General features: G+C 36.8%; 2 protein-coding genes across 2 annotated transcripts; one reads left to right on the forward strand and one right to left on the reverse strand.

The window, feature by feature from the left end:
* Nucleotides 358–2,145, forward strand: LOC109226155 (zinc finger MYM-type protein 1-like). Its single transcript, XM_019390954.1, has one exon. It carries the CDS (start codon nt 358–360, stop codon nt 2,143–2,145), a length of 1,788 nt encoding a protein of 595 aa, XP_019246499.1.
* Nucleotides 2,464–5,977, reverse strand: LOC109225701 (serine/threonine-protein phosphatase 6 regulatory ankyrin repeat subunit B-like). Its single transcript, XM_019390457.1, has 2 exons — nt 4,809–5,977; nt 2,464–3,029 (listed from the first exon to the last, which is right to left on the reverse strand). The coding sequence occupies exons 1-2, from the start codon at nt 5,778–5,780 to the stop codon at nt 2,589–2,591; spliced, it is 1,413 nt and encodes a 470-aa protein (XP_019246002.1). The 5' UTR covers nt 5,781–5,977; the 3' UTR covers nt 2,464–2,588.

Consider the following 22,565-nt stretch of genomic DNA (forward strand, 5'->3'; position numbering starts at 1 on the left):
CAAATTTCCTAAAACTTTATTTGGGAAGAAAATGCGCCAATTTAGTTCGGGTTGGTTTAAAGGTTCGCATTCTAGATGGTTAGAGTATAGTATGAAGAAAGATGCCGCATTTTTTTATGTTGTTATTTATTCAAAAATGATTACGTTAATGGAAGCACGGGTGACTCTTTCACAAAAACCGGCTTTAAGGGTTGGAATAAAGCAACCGAAAGATTTGATCTACATGTTGGTGAAGTAAGTAATCTCCACCAAAGTGCTTCAACAATATGTTAGCCTTGTCAAATCAATCTCAATCAATTCAAGCTGCTTTTGAAAAGTAATCCGATCAACAAAAAACTGAATATCGAATTTCGTTAAATGCCTCAATTGATATTGCAAGGTTTCTCTTGGACTTTGGATTGCCGTTTTCGTGGTCACGATGAAAGTGAATCTTCAAAAAATAAAGGCCTTTTTCTAGGGCTTTTGGAATGGCTTGGAAATAGGCTTCCAGATGTAGATAGAGTTATATTAAAACATGCTCCAAAAAATGATATGATAACTTCGCCAAAAATTCAAAAGGATATTGTGAGTGCTTGTGCACAAGAGACCGTGAAAGCTATAATTGATGACTTGGATGGAGATTATTTTGGGATATTAGTTGATGAGTCCAAGGATATTTCACACCATGAACAAATGGCCCTTGCTTTGCGGTATGTTGACAAAAAAGTCCAAGTGAACGAGCCATTTATTAGTCTTGTTCGTGTTAGTGATACATCTGCAAAGTCGTTGAAAGATGCAGTACTTTCCTTGCTAATGAAACACTCATTAAGTCCATCCAAAATACGTGGACAAGGCTATGATGGGGCTAGTAATATGCAGGGAAAGATGAATGGCCTTAAAGCTTTAATTTTGCAAGAAACTCCATGGGCATATTTTGTTCATTGTTTTGCACATCAATTACAATTGACGCTTGTAGCTATTGCTAAAAAACACAAGGAGGTTGAGACTTTCTTTGCTATTGTTACTAACGTGTTGAATATAATTGGAGCTTCTTTTAAGCGTAGAGATCAACTTCGGGATCATCAAGCAGAATTGTTGGAGCAATTGTTAGAGAGTGGTGAAGTTCAAAGTGGCAAAGGATTAAATCAAGAGCGGGGGCTTCAAAGGCCAGGTGACACTCGTTGGGGATCACATTGTAAAACATTGGATAACTTTGTTATTTTATTTTCTTCTATTGTTCATGTGCTTGGGGTGATTGAATGTGAAGGTGATGTTAATGATAGGTTGCAAGCAGAAGTTTTTTCTAGTAAAATTAAAGCATTTGAATTTGTGTTCTTGCTTCACTTAATGTTGAAAGTATTGATAATGTCAAACGAGTTGAGCAAAGCATTACAAAAGAAAGATCAAGATATTGTCAATGCTATGGTATTTCTTGATATCACAAAGGAAAGATTGCAAGGAATGAGAGATAAAGGATGGGAACCATTGATGGATGAAGTATATTTATTTTGTGCAAAACATGATATTTTGGTGCCCAAGATGGAAGAATTCTATATTCTTGGAAAGTCGAAGCATAGGCCTTCTAGTGTCACTTATTCACATCACTTACGTGTTGAGCTTTTTTATGCCGTGATTGATTTGCAACTTCTGGAGCTTAATAGTCGTTTTGATGTTGTGAGTAGTAACTTGCTTCTTGGTATGGCTAGCTTGAATCCGGCTAACTCATTTGCTAATTTTGATAAGGAAAGAATAATGACGTTGGCCAAGCATTATCCCGATGAGTTTGGTGAATTGAAGCTTCGAGATCTTAGTCGCCAACTTGACACTTTCATATGGCATATGCAACATGGTGACCCTAGGTTCTCTGATTTGAAAGGAATTGGTGATTTGGCGAAAGCATTGGTTGAAACAAATCTTGTGGAGACTTATTCACTTGTTTATTTGCTTGTGAAGTTGACTTTAATTTTACCTGTCGCAACTGCAACGGTGGAAAGAGCATTCTCATCTATGAAGTACATCAAAGATGAATTGCGTAGTAGTATTGGTGATGCATTTCTAAATGATTGTTTAGTTTGTTACTTTGAGAAGGAAGTGTTTGTAAATATAAGCAATGATGCTATTATTGACCGTTTTCGAAATATGAAAACGCGTCGAGTTCAACTATGAATGGACAATATACTTTTGTTATATTAGTATCAAGTTAATGGTATTTGATAATATTGTTGTTTTTATTTTGATGATAAATCATCATAGTCATTTCAAAGAGTTACACCCGAACTTTATTGTTGGTGATTGGCATACTAAAAATAATGGTGCCCCCGTAATGCTTAAATCATGCGTCCGCCTCTGGCGTGGGGTCTCACAATTTGTTTTAAGGAATCAATTTGATTATATTAAATCATGACCTTAAATTTGGATAAAATAATGTTGAATATAGGACTTCACCTATCTTTTTTTATGAACATCACCGTTAACTTTCGTATGTATAAGAATCACTTAATTTGCCTGTAACCAAAGATTTGTTTGGATAAAACGGAAGAAATAATTTACTCTTTGGTCAATGGCGTGGTACTATTCATAAAAGCAGTACAATCTATCATAGGCAGGAATCAAGATAACGGAGAGGAGGAATTTGAGGGAATAAGAGAAAGCACAGCACCCTCATCGACAAGCAGCTGCATTATATCTTCATAACCCAAAAACCTTGCAATAGAAAGAGGAGTATCACCTTTCTTGTTCCTAACATTCACATTGGCTCCTCTGTTTAGCAGTACTTCTACCGTTTGTGCACATCCACCTTCGACGGCCATGTGCAGGGGAGTGTCGCCTTCTGCATCCTGGCATTCTAAGTCGGCTCTGAATTCTGCGAGTATCATTACTGCATCTTTGTTCCCTTTAATCGCTGCAACATGAAGGGCTGTTAGACCATATTGGTCGCGGATGTTGGTGCTTGCTCCCTTTTCGAGCAGCGTCTCGAGCAGCTGTAGTTCTCCACGTCTTGCTGCATGTAGCACTGCTTCTCCTCTTTCGAGAATTTTAACAACTACCTCCTGCAACATTACTCATGGTAATTGGTAAGGTAGGTTGTGAATGTGAAAGAAATGGTTGCTGGATGTTACAGAAAAGGAAAGTATAACTGCAATGAAACCAGACAACTGACAAGCTCTTTATGCACATGGTAGACAGAGCAAATTTTGGGGCTGGTCAGTCAACTAGATTATATTTTGAACCACTTTGGTTTAATCCGTTGAAAAATGATTGATTTAATCGGCTATTATCTCTCGAAATAACTGATATTAATTAATCTCCAATGAGAACAAATTCAGTAATAATTAAAACATTTTTAGCTCATAATGGCTGTCAAAACACTCATATTCGGCATGTGTTGACAACTTTCTTGAGCCCTTACTTAAAATTCCATCAGCAATGACATATTCTTACAATTGAAGGCTACGATCACCGATTAATTAGATTACTGTTAGAAGTGCTGTTTGAAGATAAAGTGAGAAGTTCACTCCATACATACAAATTTAAGGGAGAAATAAGTTAAAATTCTTGTTAATAAGTAAGAGCTAATTTGTAAAAAGTCAGAATGGTAAGACTAGTCGACCACTAGTAGGGGTATTTCTTTCTACACGCTTCAAGAATTTCTCTTATAAACATGCTTTCAGTTTTGTTTCTGCAAATTTATAGTGTCTTCAGAAGATATCAATGTTGTGACTTGTGAATGTTCAATTTAGACACTTGGCCCTTAATATTATTACTACTTTTCTTATATTAAATCCTCCTTGGGATCGAAGAGGTTTGGCACATATCCCCTACCAGTATATATAACAAAAAAAAATTATATGAAAGTAGAGGTTAATCTCAATTAAATTAAACTCACAAAAAGATTTTGAACAAATTAAATGTGGAATCTGATCATGAGACAGATTCTACATTTGTTCAATCCTAGCTTAACCAATGCCTTTCTACATGTACAATTTGGCCCTTATTTACGCCCCGGTCACAATAACATTATTTGAGCATTCCATAAAAGAAATGCTTCCTCTCTTTCAATTTTGATGATACACTTTTCTAATTAGTGTGTTGTAAAAAGAATGACACATTTCTATATTTGCAAATAATTCAACTTTAAACTTTTCATTTTACTCATTTTACCCTTAATGAGATGTTTTTATAACCACACAAATGCCATGTCCCTCAAAGCTTTTACCCCTTAAGATTTTAAGATCACAAGTTTCAAAAGTCTTTCTTTTGTTCTTAAACTATGTGCCGAGTCAAACTACCTCATCTAAATTGAAACGGAGGTAGTTTGCATTTATTCACAATGTATATGAACTAGGTGAAGTTGGATAGTAACAGCAACTATCCATTTTTACCTTAAGAAAAAGCCCGAGACTCGATGCATTCTTCAATAAATTCCATTACTTTACTCGTTCCATTTTATTTTATGTGACACTTTTTTTTAATTTGTTCCAAAAAATAATTTTTTATATTTGAAATTTCACTTTCTAGTTCTCGAGAGTCAATTTGACTAATCTTTAAAGCCAAATTGAATTAAATCACCTCAATGATTTACAATAAAATTTTTTATATTCAAAAGTTATTCGAAAAGTACAATAAGCTATAATTCTTCTTCTCTTGTCAAGATAATAAAAAATATATATTTTAAAATGTTGATGAACGTTCATGTAGTTTAAATTTCATACCGCATAAATTGGAATAAAGAAATATTATATCATGTTTAATGATGCTCTTTTGTATTGCCAATTTTTTCTTAAACTTCTAGTCAAGGTATATTACATAAAAGTGGGAGTAGTACTTACATGGCCCTTAGCTCGTGCAATATCAAGAGCCGAACGGCCAAGCCGCAATTCAGTAACAGTAGGGTCGGCGCCCATTTCAACAAGCATCTTCACCATCTGACAGTCGCCATTAGCAGCTGCTCTGAACAAAGCCGTTCTACCATCCTTGCTCCTCCCATCCACTTTCGCACCTGCACCTATCAACACCTTCGCACTTTCCAATAACCCTTTACTCGCCGCTAAATGTAACGGCGTTCTTCCCTCCTTATCTCTGCTATCCAAATACCCCTGCTGTCTGTTCACTCTCAGCAGCCTCTCAATCTCTTCTCTCCTATCATTTGCAACGGCAATATGTAACGCCGTCCACCCCTTTGCCACCCATTTAACGTCGGTGTTTGATTCAGAACACGCATCCACTTTTAATCCGCCCTCAACCAAGATATTCACAATTTCTTTACTATTATCCAGCTGCTTTGCAACTCGGAGGAGTGACTCCGCTTCCCGAGTTGAAAACTCAGAGAAAACGGATGGCTGCCGTTTGATAATGTTTCTAACGGATTCAGAATCTCCGTTACTAACAGCATGGCGAAGAAGGAAGGGGCCCACGAATACCACCTTGAGTTTTATGTCGTACGTCGTCGAACGATGTCCAATTGAGCTGAACCAAGAGTTAACGAATTCAGAATGATTGGGTTCGAGTACTTGTGGTGCTAATATTGTTCTAATGAGGAATCGGTCAGAAGGGGAGCGAGGGAAAGTTGAAGGAAGTTGGGATTGTGGCTTGAGAATAACTTGGAATGTGGTTGAAGATAAAGGTGATATTAGGCCACTGGGTGGATTGACTAGGAACTTATGAGGAGACGAAGTTTGGACTTTGAAGGCTATTGGAGAGGTTGCAATAAGTGATCTGAGGTTCACTGTAGCTCGACATTTGCAGCCTAATGCAAAGTCTATTCGTATTTCTGCTTCTGATACTTCTACTAATTTCTCCATGAATCAATTGATTTATCGAAAGGGGTATGGTTTCGAGATTCTAAATTGGTACTGGAATTAATGTTACAAAAGACGTCGGTTTGTATACGTAAATGTTACATGTGATACTTAATAATGGTCCATGTGATTTCGTGGGGACCAGTCTAGAGGTTGAAGAAAAACAACAGGTCGGACAAAGATGTGACAATCTATGTTTTGAAAATACAAAATGTAAGCCTCCACTCAATTATCCTTTTGAAAGTACATTCCTCTTTTCGTGGTGATGAGCTATTATCTTTTTGCCTTTTTAATTTCCAGAAGACGCAATGTTGAAATAAGAATACTACTATGAAAACCAGTTAGTACTACATTAGTGTGCAGAGATATATTAGTTGTTCTTAGGTGCAAGGTAGAAGAAGCAGTGGCAAAGTTAGAAATTTAATTTATTCAATGGTGTTCATACTTAAAAGAAGTGAAAAAAATCTCGGACAAAGGGTGTTCAATATATGTCATATACCTCTAAAATCTAATATTTTACCTATATACGCATTGTAATTTTTCGACGAAGCGTTGACAACCATTATGACAATGTAGCTTCGCCCGTGAGAAGAAGACAGGGCTTCTATGGCGCGCGCTACGACCGAAAAGCGAATGGAGAGCAAATAGAAGGTACTAATAGAAAGGTAAATAAAGGAAAAGAAAACAGTACAAGAGATGAAACAGTTTGTTTATTAGAATCTGCCTTCCAAATAACAATAATAAGCATGTATGTTTAGATCATCTTCATGATAAGCTATTACAATTTTGTATGTTAAGTCAAAGTATGTCATATAAATTGAAACAGAAGAAGTTTAAACTCTGGCTTAATGAAAAATCCGGTTCCTTATCCCGTTCCCTATTCCCTCAAAGAAGGAAATTACTATGGTAGAAATACATAGTCTTCCTAGGTCAATTCATAAGGGAAGAGAAATAGACCGACACATCAATAACATTTCCTTTCTTGACTAAACGAGTATCCAAGATGACAACTGGTCCTGTCAGCAGTTGATCGTCATTAAGGGAGATCGAGTAATGGTATGTGCTTATAGTCACATAAGTGCAATGAGGAAAATCAACTGATGGTATATGCGCTTAAGGTCAAGTTTAACGCAATTCACTTGGAGAATACATAAATACCCCTCCAACTTGTCTGCTTTAATTCTCAACTATACACTTCAAGTTTGGGGGACCTAAGACCCCCCTATATGATATCATTACCACCCTAAAAATCACCAACCAGTTTTTTACTGGGCAGTATATCTCACGCGCTGCCATCTTTTTTCCATGTCATTTTCTTTTCTTTTTATCCAACACCTGAGTGAAATAATTTTGAACTCTTTTTGTTCTCTCTTTTGACTCGAGTTGGAGAGGACAAACGCAGCATCAGGATCAAAGACTATTGATGGGTCCATCAATTTTGTGATGCTTGTGTTTGTGAAATGAAGGAGAAGAGGATAAAAGTTGGATCAGAAAAGGGAATAAAGTGGTTGCCGGGAAACACACCTCACGCGTCTCTCTAGTTGAACTAATACTCTTTATGCCACATCAGCAAGTAAGGAGATAATTATTCCACTTCAAACAAGTATAAGGGGGTCATAGATCCTTTGCAAAATTTAAGTGTATAGTTAAAAAAGTGAACAAGTTGAAGGGGTAATTAGGTATTCTCCCCAGTTCACAAGATAAGAAATAAATTATCCTTCATGCAAAGAAAGATTTTACATAATTAATGAATGGAAAAGGGCAAAATATGCCAGTAAACTATACGAAAATTATACACATTCGTCCGTCATTTAAAGGTGATCTCAGTCCTGTCCTTGCCGTATATAAGTTTGGTCACATATGCCATATATTTAACAGAATTCCTCAACCCACATATTAACCTCACTAATATAACATTTAGCACAAAATTGTGACATGTGGCACAATCTGATGCATCCATCTAAACCCTAAATTTTAATAATAAACTAACCCAACTCGGTATTCTTATTTTATTAAACCTTTTTCTTATTTTATTAACACTCTCTCACCTCGCTTCCTTCTCCAAATTTCAGCTCTCACCATAACTGCTCCATTAGGGTTTTTTACCAAATTGTTAACCCAATTTCAAAATTACTTAGGATTTAGTCTTCGAGTTCCAACAACCTTGGTCATTTATTTTCTTCTTCATTCATGAAATGCTGCAAACATTGAGCTTTTTTAACCGGTATGTAAGAAATTGTCGATTTGAAAATGTTGCGCTCCATCTCAATTCGTAGACTTCTAAAGATCCCTGGGAGATGTTTCTTTAGGTGTTATAAACTTGATATAAGTTATTGTTCTAGTATTAGAACCCGCTTGTCACGACCCAAATCTCACACTAGGCCGCGATGGCGCCCAATGATGCTATTAGGCAAGCCAACGCGTGCCCCTCTAGCTAATTATCAATTTTAACTTTTAAAATTTGTAATTTTATTAAATAAATAAAATTAAATCTAGAATTCCTGGAAACATGCGTTCTTCTTTACCAAATTGCTGAGTATGAATAATACATAAAGCGAAGTAATAATAATAAATATAGGTACAACTGTGAACATCCACTAGAAACCCCCAAAACTCCGTGTCACAAGTGCATGAGCATCTACTAGAAAATACAATACAACTATAACATCTGTCGGGAATATAAAATAGACAGGATAAAATAAATGAATAAGATGGGAACTCCGTGCACGGCAGATCATAACATGGAATGTAGCTCACCACAAAGTCTCCTCAGCAGTTGCGCCTATGCGACAAGATGACCACCAAATATACGTGTCTCAACACCTGTACAATCAGTGCAGAAGTATTGTATGAGTATGTAAACCAACGTGTACCCAGTAAGTATCTAGCCTAACCCCGAAAAAGTAGTGACGAGGGGTCGAAATCGACATTTACTAGTGGTCAAATAAATCAAGTATAATAGAAGTGGACAGGTACGAAGCATGGGAAGTAAAACAGTAAGATCAAATATATGTACACAACACGATCCTCAACAGAAGAAATAATATGAAATGCTCAATAATCGAATACTACCATGAATGGGATAGGTAATGGTTAACACCAGATGAAACATCACATCTCAAGTCAGGAAGACTTATAAGTATGCCGGTTCTTTATCAATTATTTCGCACGATTCTGCCGAGGCGAACAACCCGATCCCATAAGAGTGTGATACATAATCCTGCCGAGGTAAACGGTCCGATCCCATAAGAATATGATACATGATACTGCCAAGACAAATGGCCCGATCCCATAAGAATATGTTACTCTACCGAGGGAACAACTCGATCCCTAAGAGTACTGATGAGGCGTTCAGCCCGATCTCATTAGAATATGAAACTTTGATGGGTCACTAGCCCCAATCATGAATATACGTGTGAGTTATAAATTTCAAAAAACTTTTCGGACGAATAAGCACAACGCAGAAGAAATCTATAAAGGGAAGTACAATTTCCACAGCTAATCAAATAGCTCATCAAGTATCTAAAATAGCAAGTTTGATACTCTATACGAGTCTAGTCTCAAGCTAAATGTAAATTAAAGCATTTAAACATGCAAGAATAACTCAAATAGTACAATTAAAGTATGGCGTGAGTCTAAGTCTACTAAGACAAAATCAGGAATTCTAGCATATGCACGGACACTCATACGCACGTAGCTCCCATAATATGTAGCACATAACAAATATAACACGTACAGGGTAATTCCCCCTCACAAGGTTAGACATGGACTTACCTCGCTCCGAAATCCAATATCTGGCTCCAACGCCTCTTTAACACCTCCAATCAATGCCAAACGTTCCGAAACTAGTCAAAGAACGTGCAATCTAATCAAAATATACTCAAAAACTCATAATTTAACAATTAACAACAATTTTCAACTCTATACAAAAAGTCAACAAAGTCAACCCCCGGGCTCACGCGCCCGAATTCTGAAAATCTACAAAGATAAATGTTACCCGTAGGACCACGTACTCAAATATATAATCTATTTTCAATTTCAATGTCAAAATCCAAAAATATCATTTCTAGGTTTTCTTCCAAAATCCAACATTTTATAACAGTTTTCGTCTTAAAATCCATATATAATCCAAGTATTTAACTAATAACAAGTGGGAATCACTTATCTCACGATACATGATGACAATGCTTCTTCAAAATCGCCCCAAAAACGACTCCAATTGAAGAAATAAGATGAAATGAGCCAAACCCCGATTGGCTAACTTATATTCAACTAGGTACCTCTTCTTCGCAATCGCGAAGGCCAATACTGCCACCGCTGGAATTTCTTCCTACGCGATCGTGAAGGACCTAACACGATCGCGAACACCAACAATCCATACCTACGCGAACGTGACCCCAGCTCCGAGAAAGCGAAGGCCAGGCCTTCCATCCATCCGAAAACACCTTACACGATCGCAATCCACTTCATGCGATTGCAATGAGCAACCTTCCCGACAAGCCCTACTAACACACAGCGTTCCTGATCCTCTACACGCGAACGCACGCGAATGCGAAGCACACCAAAATCAAACACCACGATCGCGAGCCTCCACATGCGATTACAAAAGAATAATTCTCCCCAGCTCCAAACAACAATATGCGATCGCGAGCCTTTCTTCGCAATCGCGATGCACACCCCTGAACTAGAAACCAGCAATCACAAAACAAAGGGAAATAGTATGAAACCACCCCCAAACACAGCCGGGCCCCCCCAAGTCCCCATCCAATTACACCAACAAGTCTCATTACCTTATCCAAACTTATCCAAAGGCTCCAAACGTCATGAATAGCATCAAAACTACGAATCGATGATCAAAATCCTTCTTTTGATTTTCAAACCTTCAACCTTCGCCGACGTTTCAAAATCACACTTAAACATACCAGATCCCAACCAAATTTTACACACAAGTTCCAATCAATAAAACAAACGTATCCAAGGCCCCGGAACACCTCCCGGTGTCTGATAACGCCAAAGTACACTTTAAGTAAAACTTAGCAAATTTCAAACCTTCAAAATGCAAACTTCCGATAATAAGTGTTGATGGCTCCCGGACCATCTAATACTCAACCGGAGCACACGCCCAAGTCAGAAATCACCTTACAAATCTATTGGAACCTTCAAATCTCGATTCCAAGGTAGTTTACTCAAAAGTCAAAACTTGGTCAATTCTTCCAACTTGAAGCTTCCAATTTGAGAATTATTCTTCCAAATCAACTCGGAACCTCCTAAAAATCAAAACCGAGTACACGCGCAAGTCATAATACATAAAGTGAAGCTACACAAGGTCTTAAACCGCCGAACAACATGCTAGAGCTCAAAATGACTGGGCGGGTCGTTACATTCTCCCCCACTTGAACATACGTTCGTCCTCAAACGTGCCAAGAACCATTCCAAAGTTGGCAAGATCACTGTAAACAGCTCGTGCACCTGCCCAGGCCATCACATTCCATACGAGCAGATTAGCTCAACCCAGATTGAAGATCCTTCCTGCTACCTTAACCCACAACCCTTAGAACCAAATTCCAACATATGAGTTATGAAATTTAAGAAAACTTTTCGATGATTACGCACAATGCGGGAGAAATCTGTAAGGAAAGTACAAATTCTCATGGCTAATCAAGTAGCTCTTCAAGAATCTAAAATAGCGATTCCAATAATCTAGGCGAGTCTAGTCTCATGTTAAAGGTAAATTAAAGCAATTAAACATGTAAAGATAACTCATTTATTGCTATTAAAGCATGGCGTGAGTCTAAATCTACTCGGACATAATCAAGAATTGTAGCATACGAACGGACACTCGTCACCTCATACGTGCGTAGCTCCCACAACATGTAGCACATAAATAAATATAACATCTGCGGGGTAAAGTCCCCTTCACAAGGTTAGACAGGAGACAGGAAACTTTTACCCCGTAGATGTTATATTTAATTATGTGCTACATGTTGTGGGAGCTACACATGTATGAGTTGACGAATATCCGTGCGTACGCTAAAATTCCTGATTATGTCCGGGTAGATTTAGACTCACGCCATGCTTTAATTGTAATAATTCAGTTATCCTTACCTGTTTAAGTGCTTTAATTTACATTTAACCTGAGGCTAGACTCGCGTAGAGTATTGGACTTGATATTTTAGATACTTGACGAGCTACTTGATTAGCCGTAAAATTTTGTACTTCCCTTACGGATTTCTTCCGCATTGTGCGTAATCATCAGAAAGTTTTCTTGAATTTAATAACTCATATGTATATTCGTGAGTGGGGTCAAGGACCAATTAAAGTTTCATATTCTAATGAGATCAGGCTGAACGCTTCAGTAATACTCTTATGGGACCGGGTCGTTCGCCTCGACAGAATAATATATTCTTATGGGATCGGGCCGTTCAACTCGGAAGAATTATTGTAATACACTCTTATGGGATCCAGCCATTCGCCTCAGCAGGATTATTATGATAGACTCTGATGGGATCGGCTCGTTCGCCTCGGCAGGATATAGGAACACACTCTTATGGGATCGGGCCGCTCGCCTCGGCAGAATCGTGTATAATATTTGATAAGAAATCAGTGTACCCGTGAGTTTTTCTGACTTGAGATGCGATGTTTTATCTGGTATTGACCATTATGTATTCCATTCGAGGTAGTATCCGGTTAGTGAGGAACTCATGTTTATTCTTCTGTCGAGGATCGTATTATGTACTTATATCTGTTTTGTCGTTTTACTTCCTATGCCTCATATCTGTTTACTTTCACTATACCTGATTTATTGGACCACAAAAAAGTGTTAATGTCGACCGCTAGCCACTACTTCTCCGAGGTTAGGCTAGATACTTACTAGGTACGTGTTGATTTATGTTCTCATGCTACACTTCTGCACTAATTGTGCAGGTGTTGAGATGGCATTTTTGGTGGTCATCTTGGCGCATAGGCGTAGTTGCTGAGAGGACTTTATGGCGAGCAGCATTCCATGCTACGATATGCAGCACACGGAGTCTCCATCATTTCATTTATTTTATCATGTCTATTTTATATTCTAGACAAATGTTGTATTAGTATTGTTTTCCCTAATAGATGCTCATGTACTTGTGACACCATATTTTGGGATTTAGATTTTACTCGTGGTTGTATTCTATTATGATTCTAGGATTATATTTCGGCCACATTCGAATATTTAAAATAATAACAACCATACTTTTAATGATAATGAACAAAGTTTCACTCTTTATTTCTTTAATTGTTTTGAAATACATTTTGGATTTACTATGGACATATGGATTGAATCATTGGCTTGCCTAACGGTAGCGGACGCCATCAGTCTACGGTGGGTTTTGGGTCGTGACAACATCATCCCATTGTTCTGTTCAAGCATATTAAATCTATGAAAAAATCCATTGGCCTAATATTTTCATGGGGAAATGACATCAGGTAACAACACATAAGAGAAATTGGCAATTTTTTAGCCTTATATTAGATTTGGCAAAGGCAACACCAAACAATTGGCATTATATATATCCAACTCCTAAAAAACCTATTTTCTCATTTATTCTGTCTCACCGTTTGCTGCCCCCATGTGCCTGAGTTCCGCGCGACCACCGTCTCTGTCGGTGTCACCGAAAAATGATGTCACACCGACGGTCGCGGTACTGATGCATCGATTCTCTTGACTAGGCTGGCTTTGGCTAGGTACGATTCTGGTAATGTTAGTATTGTGGTCATTGATTTGAACAGAGATCTATATAATTAAATAAATGTACATGTATAGTTTTGGTTTTCTTCTATAGGAGAGTATATAATTTCATTTATCAATGCACAATGGGAAGATTGTCCATGGTTGCATCTTATTGCTAGAGAAAATCTCGTTAGCGTGTTTTATTTGCTCCTACTACTATTCAAGATAAGAAATTTTATAAGAGAGTTGATGAAAATATTAGGTGTAACGATCCGACCGATCGTTGGTGATACCCAATTTTTCCTATAATATTTTAAAAACTATGCTTTGGCATCAATTAACATTTTTATACAACTTCTGCATTTTAAAATATTTTAACTAATTTCTCCCAGCATTTTATTTACAAAACAATCACTAATTGTATCACAAATAGTTTTATAATAATTTTTGTGGTTTAATTTTATCATCTGCAATTGTACTAAGTTTCAATTGTTGCACAAATAGCCACTTTTGTATTTTTTGGATGCAATTGCAATTACTTTGCAATCATAGCCTATGCATGCATTATTATATTATTTCACCAAAAAATAGCCTTTTACATATTTTTAAAATATTAAGTAATTATTCCAAAATATTTCCAGGCATAAAAATTATTTTTACAGCCTATTAGTTATTTTTAAAAAATTATTTTATCAATGAAATAGGGTATTTAACAAATGGCCCCCTTATTTTCAAATTTAGCCTAAATACCTAGCCCAATTTTAACCCCAATTTCAAATTAAACCAGGCCCAAAATCTACCCAGCCCAAACCCCTTATCTACCCGACCCACTTCTTGCTAAATCATGGCCGTTGATCATTTTGATCAACGGTCCAGATCCCCCTTACCTAAATTAAACCCTAATGACCTCCCCCAAGACCCCTCATTTCCTCTCCTCTCAGCGCAGTCATCTGTTCCTCTCTTCTCTCAAATGCTCTCAAAAACCTAACCTTAACTCACCCTCATCGTCACTCATCTGCTGCCGTTCATGGTGGTTTCTCACCACCATCCGACCTCTAATGGCCTCTCCTATGCTGGTATTGCCATCTCTAAGGTCCTCGAGGGACCAGGTTCAGTCCACTTACACCTATGGCCCTTTCTTGCCTGTTTCAGGCTGTTCCGATTTGATTTCAAGTAAGATCTTCCTATTTCGCTTTAAACCTATGGATTTCTAAGCCTACTTCTTCATCTGTGTGTTGCTCTTCTCGAAACCCTAATTTCTTCCTTTAAACTTCTTAGATCTGTACAGATCTGAGATGGTTTGGACTTATTTCACCGGTTTTTATGAAAGCCTTCTGATTTTCAAATGGTTTTCCATCTTTTTAAACTAGGGTTTCCCGAAAATTTCTTTCTCCAAAACGTTTGATAATTCTGAGTGTTTAATCTTCTATTTCTTATGTGTTTTAACTGATTTCGTAAAGTTTGCTTAAACCCTAACTCGTTTATGCTAAAAACCCTAATTTTTTGACATTTTGTTTGGATTCTGAGTTTGTCCAGGTTACTTGTGCACCGATTTCGTTCTATGCTTTGGTTCCTGTGATTTTTCTTTAGCTTAATTCGATGTCTTGTGATTTTTTATCCTAATGTGTCTCTATTAAGGTTCTTGGTTCAATTCCCTACTGATTCTATATGTCTATATTCATTCTGGCTATTCATGGTAAACCTATCTTTCTCTCCTTAAATCAGTGATTGATTTGGATTCTTGATTTGTCAATTTGTTTCGTTAAGACCTATGTGTTGAGCCTTGACTATTCCTTTCTTGCCTTATTTGAATTATCCGCGATACTTGTTGATTCTTTACACTAAACCCTTGCCTATTTTATTCTGAAGTTCTTTATTTTTGGTTTGATTTGAATTCCTTTCCTTAATAAGGCCTCTGATTCTTATTTCTTTACTCAGTCTTATTGAACCTCTTGCCTTAATTAGTTCATGTCATTACCGTTGGCTAATTCTCCTTAATTAAAGGAGAAGACTATGCTGAATCTTTGTGTGATTGATTCTGAAATTCCTTAATTGCTGATTATTGATTACCTTACCTTATTTACTCTACTCCTGAACTACTATATAAACTCTCTTTATTTTAACTTCTGATACGGACATTAGTTCAAAACCACTACTTTCACACTCTAAAAAGCTCTTTCTGCTCTCTCTGCTACTTGTGATCTTTGTTATTCTAGCCGGCTGCAAGCCAAGGTTGGAAATTGTGCAACATTTGTCTTACATCTTGTGTTTTCTTTCTCTAACTGGTATGCTTCTGATTAAATTTTAGAATCCAAACCTATGTGTTTATTTACTGCCTTAGTTCATCAATTCTGAGTTCATGTTTACTCTTACATAGCATGCCAAATACTGCCTTATTCAAATATGTAATTAGCATGTCTCCACTTTATTTGTCTGTTCACTATCTTGTTTAACATGTCTTACATGTGTAACTAGCCTGTTTGACTGACTACTGTTCATCTAGCATGCCTAAACTTTGCTTTTGTGTAATTAGCATGTCTACACTTGTTAATACTAGCATGTTCATTTATGTCCTTGCATGTTCTGCCTTACTCCTGCTGAGTTATCTAATCTCCCTAGAGTGACTCTAGTCGTGTTGTTTATATGTCCTCAACATGTTTCTGCTGTGATCTTTGCCTCATGTTTCAATGACCTGCATTCTATCTAACCTATTAGTTCTGAAGAACTCCCTTAAGAACTCTATGCATCCCGTTGTTTATGTGCTCCATTGAGGTGTATTCTATGTGTTCCCAATCCCTCTTTCCCTGTGTGGAAATTGTTTGTCAAAGTATTTTTCAAAGCTGTTTGTTTGCGGCTTGTGTTCTGAGTGCAAATTGTTTTTCATACTTTCATTAAATTGTTTTATCACTAAATCAGTACCGGTTTTCAGAAACTCTTTTCACTCCTAAGACCTTTCTTTATACTGTTTACCAAACTCTTTCACATCATTATGCACTCTCACTTACTCTTAGATTACTAAGTCCTGCCCCTCTGGTATGTGTACTGCTTAGAGACCCTTGAGATCTCTCTGAACTCTGGCATATCAGGGTTGGCACTTCCACACTACACATAAATCAGTTCTTATTTGAGAAAGGTCTGGGTGTCAGCACTGCCCGGGATCCTTGAGGTCCTTAGGGAACTGTGACGCACCTAGACATGAAATTGGCTATGAATTTGGGCATTGGAGACTATTGAAGGCTTGGAAATAGCTTTGGGCCTGCTTCAGGCTCCCTATAGCTTAATTTCCATTCTGTTTATGTAATTTTTATTCAATCATTGGTTTGTAATAATTATCTGTAAACAGATATTAGGGTGACTAGTGAAAAAGGAGGGTAGTTGTATACTGTGGGTAAAGATGGGTAGATAACATGCCTATAGGGTTCATTTAATTCAAGTGTGTTTGTTAGATAACATGCCTATAGGGGTTTCGCTTTGGTCAAGTAAATTCTGCTTGCTTCACCTTATATATAATTAGACATCATGCCTATAGGATTAAAAATCAGCTTTAAGCGTAGAAATCATGCCTATAGGATTTAAAATCAGCCTTAATCGTAGAAATCATGCCTATAGGATCTAAACCAGTTCAATTAGAAATCATGCCTGTAGGTTCTGAATCAATTAATCAATTATCCTATTCGTTTCTTTAATAGTCTTCAACGCTGCGTTAATTAATATTACTAGAAAGCATGCCTATAGGATCCAAATTGCCCGTTTAAAATTTTTTACTGTTTCATTGTACTCCTGATTAATGGTTAGATACCATGCTCATAGGACATCACTATTACATGCCTAGGCAAGCCTATAGGGCGATTAAAAATCCTGCAAACTGTAAAACTATGCTCTATTATCTGTGACTGCTCATATTCAACAGGTCTAAATCAGTAGGCAAACTGAATAGGTCTTTGACCCTTGGTCCTAACTCAATACTGCATATTCTCTGTTTACCTAGATATCCTGTTCTAGGGCTTCTCTTAAATGCCTGAAACTGTGTTTAAGACGTGCTTGCTTGCTCTGTTTGTGGAGGTAAAACTTGAGCCTTTAATTGTTCCATCTTTGGTCCAGTCCTAATTGTTTTTGGTTGTCGCCTAGATTTTTCTCCTTTAAAGTACCTTAGGATAGTCTAGAACTACCCAAATTAGAGGTCCTAAATACCTCAGGGCCACCAGGAAGGGACGGGTAGTGCACGCATAGGGTATCTTTTAAGGTTGCTAGAACGCTTTAGGCTATGACCAAGGGGAGGGAATTGGGTAGTAAGGATATGATGACTGGACGCTAATGTCACGTGTAACCCCTCATTGAGGAGTGATTACCGGGCATTGCATGGGTGTGATCCTGTAGGCTAACCAACCTAGGACCCCTCTTTCCCAATTTCTGTGTGTTTAAATGAACTTCTCTTTTCTTTACATATATATATCCAGGTTGTTCAAATCTCTCTCTTGCTCCCATTACCTGAATCGTACATGTATTCAGAATGTGAAAACGTACCTTTATTTTCAAATATATGTTGAAACTGTTTACTTGTTCAAAATGACTGATTCATATAAATTCGGCTGGGACCCACCGTTGTGGATCACGAGGGGTGCCTAGCACCTTCTCCTTAAGGTTATTTCGAGCCCTTACCCTAATCTCTGGTAATGCAACTAGTTACATGAGTTAATTACTTTAGGTGCCTTAACGCACCATAATCCATTAGGTGGCGACTCTTCAACACACCCAATTCCCAAAAGAAAACGAGTCGATTCCCCATGAATGTCGAAATCCGGACTTTCTCCGCGAGGAGGAAAAAGGGGGCGCGACAATCGTTTTGCTTTCTAGAACCCCGTTCCCTTAAATAAGACTCCGCGTATGTGCTTTTATTGTTTTATAACTTGCGGGGATGGTTAGTTCGAGATTTGGAAGGGTTCAGGTTGAAATCGGAACACTTGATTCATTAAGGTTGGTAAAAAGGCTAAGTTTGACTTTGGTCAACATTTTGAGCAAACGACCTCGGAAACGAGATTTGAAGGTATCAATATGTTCGTATGATGATTTTGGACTTGGGCATATGTTCGGATCGGGTTTTGGATGATTGGGAGTGTTTCGGCGCTTAATATTGATAGTTGGCACCTTGAAGGTTTTAAAGTTCTTTAAATTTGGCTTGGAGTAGGTTTTCGTGTTATCGAGGTCCGTTTGGAATTCTGAGCCCGAGAATAGCTCCGCATGGTGTTTTAAGACTTGCACGTAAAATTTGGTGTCATTCGAGTAGTTTAAGTACGTTTCTGCGCGTTCGGAGTTAGTTGGAAGAACTGGAAGTTCATAAGTTGATTCGAATTGGTTTGTGGTGTTCCTTAGTTTTGATGTTTTTTTACGCGTTCCGAGAGCTCGAGCGAATTCATTTTATGATTTCAAACTTGTTGGTATATTTGAGCGGGGCCTCGGGTGTTAATCGGACTAGGCACGGACCAAGTTTGGACTTAGGAGCAATGGCTGAAGCTTCCAGCTTCTGGTGTAATCACACCTGCGCATGGCCAGCCGTAGGTGCGAGCTCGCAGAAGCGGTCCAACATGGGCAGCCTAGAAATCGCAGGCACAGGGCATTTTGCGCACCTGTGAACGTGTAGGTGCAATGGAATCAACCGCAGAAGCGGTCAGAGCCGCAGGACGACACACGCGTCGCAGCAGCGGAACCGCAAGAGCGGATCACTGGTCCGCAGGTGCGGAGTAAGGCCAGTTGGGCAATGGCCGCATCTGCGATGATTTTTCCCTAGATGCGGAGCCGCAAAAGCGGTTGACCCTCCGCAGGTGCGAAAATCGTTGAACGCAGAATCTTCATTTAAGTCGGGACTCAAGAAGTGCAATAAATGAACATGTATTGATTAATTTATACAATATTTGACTAGTTTCAGATTGTTTGGCTCCGGATTGAGGCTTTAGAGTGAATTTGAGACCGGAAAGTGAGCTTTGAGACGAGGTAACTCTCTTGTCTAGCCTTGTAAGAGGGACCCATAGGTGATTTAAATCAATATTTGCTTCTAATTATGGGGGAAACGTACGCACCTTGTGACGAGAGTCTGTGCATAGCTACTATTTATTCTTATGTCCGAGTAGTTTAGGACCCAAATCATGAATTACTTGTAATGTTTGCAACCTAGTTGTTAATTTAAAGTGTTTAGATCATTACTAGAACTTGTTAGAGGAAATGTAAAAGACCGAATTTCACTTGCTTAAATTTTAAGTGGATTACTTGACCGTTAAAAGGAAATTTCAGTATATTGTGTATTAATTTTGAAATAACACTTAATCCAAATGCTTATAAAGTATTTTTTCTTCTTGTGGAGTAGGCCAAGCGCCTCGACTGTAGAATAGATGCATCTATGGTTCGTGTCATTCGACCCTCGGCAGTGCACAACACACACACACACACACACACACACACACACACACACACACACACACACACACACACATATATATATATATATATATATATATATATATATATATATATATATATATATATATATATATATATATATATATATTTGTATTTTGGATTGGGCCGTACGATCTCAGCATAATTCGTGCGTAATAATACTTGGAGCTCAATCATACTTGATATCGTTATATTGGCTTGAGAGGTTAAAATTGTTAAACATGGAAATTGATTTGAAATTTACTACCAGTGAAAGAATTATTTATTTTTTGCTTGTTATTGAGTTTTCATTATCATTTACATAGCCCATGCTTATTTAGAATTTCGGTATTTTATTTTTAGCCCATAGTAAGTGTCAAAGTCGACCCCTCGTTACTACTTCTTCGAGGTTAGACTAGATACTTACTGGATACATGTTGTTTATGTACTCACGCTACACTTCTGCACTAACCGTGCAGGATCTGAGGCAGATGCATCTGTTTATCATCCCGGCGCGCACTCCTGATACTCCGAGACTTTGTGCTGAGCTTCCTTCCGAGCCTGTTCCGCAGTCTTTCTTTTGCATTTACTTTATATCTACTTTATTTGATACAGTAGTTTAGTATTTTTGTATATTCTATTAGTAGCTCATACACTTATGACACCAGATCTTGGAAATTATGCTTGTAGACACATGATGATTTTTGATTATTTACTTCATCTCATTTACTCTTTAAATTGTTTATTTCTCATTTTATTAAATTTTTCACATCTTATTCAGTCAATAATTAAAAACCCACTATTACTAAATTTGTTAAAAGAAACAATCACATGATTAGTTTACTGTTGGCATGCCTAGCGGTAACGTTGGGTGCCATCACGGCCTATAGGAGAAATCGGATCGTGACATTAGGAGACATTGTTATTAATTAATTATACAACAACCTGAAATTCTGTATTTGAAATAAAATTATTTACAAACTTAATGAAAATATTAGATGATTTACAATGTCATTAATTAATTATGTGAGATATACAAAGAAGGAAAATACATTTTTATAGATTTTAATATACATAAAGAAGGAAACTAATGTTGTGATATACATTTTGATATACACGTTATTTGATGTGTTATGCATTATGACATACAAATAATACAACTATTTTTATATTATACACTTAGATATAGAGACAACAATAACTTATAGACAACTATTTTTAAATTTTATATTTAGAATACAAAGAAGAAAAATAAAGTTGTGATATACATTTTGATGTACACAAAGAAAGAAAATAAAGTTGTGATATATATTTTGATATATACATTATTGGTATGATATACATTTATTGACTAACGGATGTCAATATCTATAATAAAAGTTTTTTTTCTGTTAATTATGTGGGTATATTCTCATACCATGCCAAAATCCCTATAAAGTCGATACAAAATAAATCCCAAGGGACTCGTTCCCGGCCCATTGTCCATCACGTATCTATCAAACCAGCAATTCACTTGGTCCTTGATGAGCACAGATATGGAATCATCTTAAGTACTGTACACATACAAAAAAGATAACAAAATAAATAAAAGAAGTCACACCAGCCGAGTCCAATCGTGTGAGTAAACTTATTATATTCTAGGAATGACAACTAAGTTTTCGAATGCCCAATGTAAGTATATGTTGCATCGTTTAGATGACAAGGAAAAGTTGGGGCTTGATTTCTTTGTGGGGAGTTTGACACAGTTATCCACAAAAACAAAACTATTTACTCTTGTTTACCCGTTTATTTTTCTACCCATAAACTAATTACATTTCCTACTCATAGTAGTTTTTATGGGGAATTTTTTCTTTATTCTCCATTTCTTTTTAATTTCTATGCTTTTTTTTTTTCTTTTCTCCTTTTCTTTTTTCTCGTTTTCTTCTTAATTTTTTCTTTTTTCCTTTTTCAATTTCATTTAACTTTTTTTTATATTCTTTTTCTCTTCATAATCTAATTCATTTACCGTTTTTACTATTTTTTATTATTCTTTTTTTATACTATTACTAAAGAAAAACCAAATGTGTGCCAATTAAATGTAGCTAATACAACCAAAAAATATTAACTAACATATGATACCAGTATAGTATATAGATATACCAACAGGGTATACAATTGTACGCAAAGAGTTAAAAAAAATTAATTCAATTATTAAACTGAAATAATATCAGCTGTCAATAAAAATTTCAAAAAATTCTAAAAGGATCTAATTGTAAGAGTATACCGCTACATTATATAGCATACTATAATATATTTTTTTTGCATTTTAAATTTGCCCCTCGCGTAGGGTAAAAGCTTAAAGAAAATTAAAAGGGAAAGGGTAAGTGAATTTACGGGTAATAAGTATATTATTATAGTATATTGTATACTATTACAGTATATTGCATATTATTACAGTATACTACAACAATATATTGTATACTATAATAGTATACTGTTGCAGTATAACTATATACTCCTATAGTATATTGTATACTGTAGCAGTATACTGTTAGGTAACTGTGTTCTTCTTCGATTATTACAATATACTGTTGTAGTATATTATATACTATAACAGTATACTATTGTAGTATAGCTATATACTTCTACAACATATTGTATACCATAGTAGTATA

This window comes from Nicotiana attenuata, chromosome 5 (assembly GCF_001879085.1).
Source record: "Nicotiana attenuata strain UT chromosome 5, NIATTr2, whole genome shotgun sequence".
NCBI lineage: Eukaryota > Viridiplantae > Streptophyta > Magnoliopsida > Solanales > Solanaceae > Nicotiana > Nicotiana attenuata.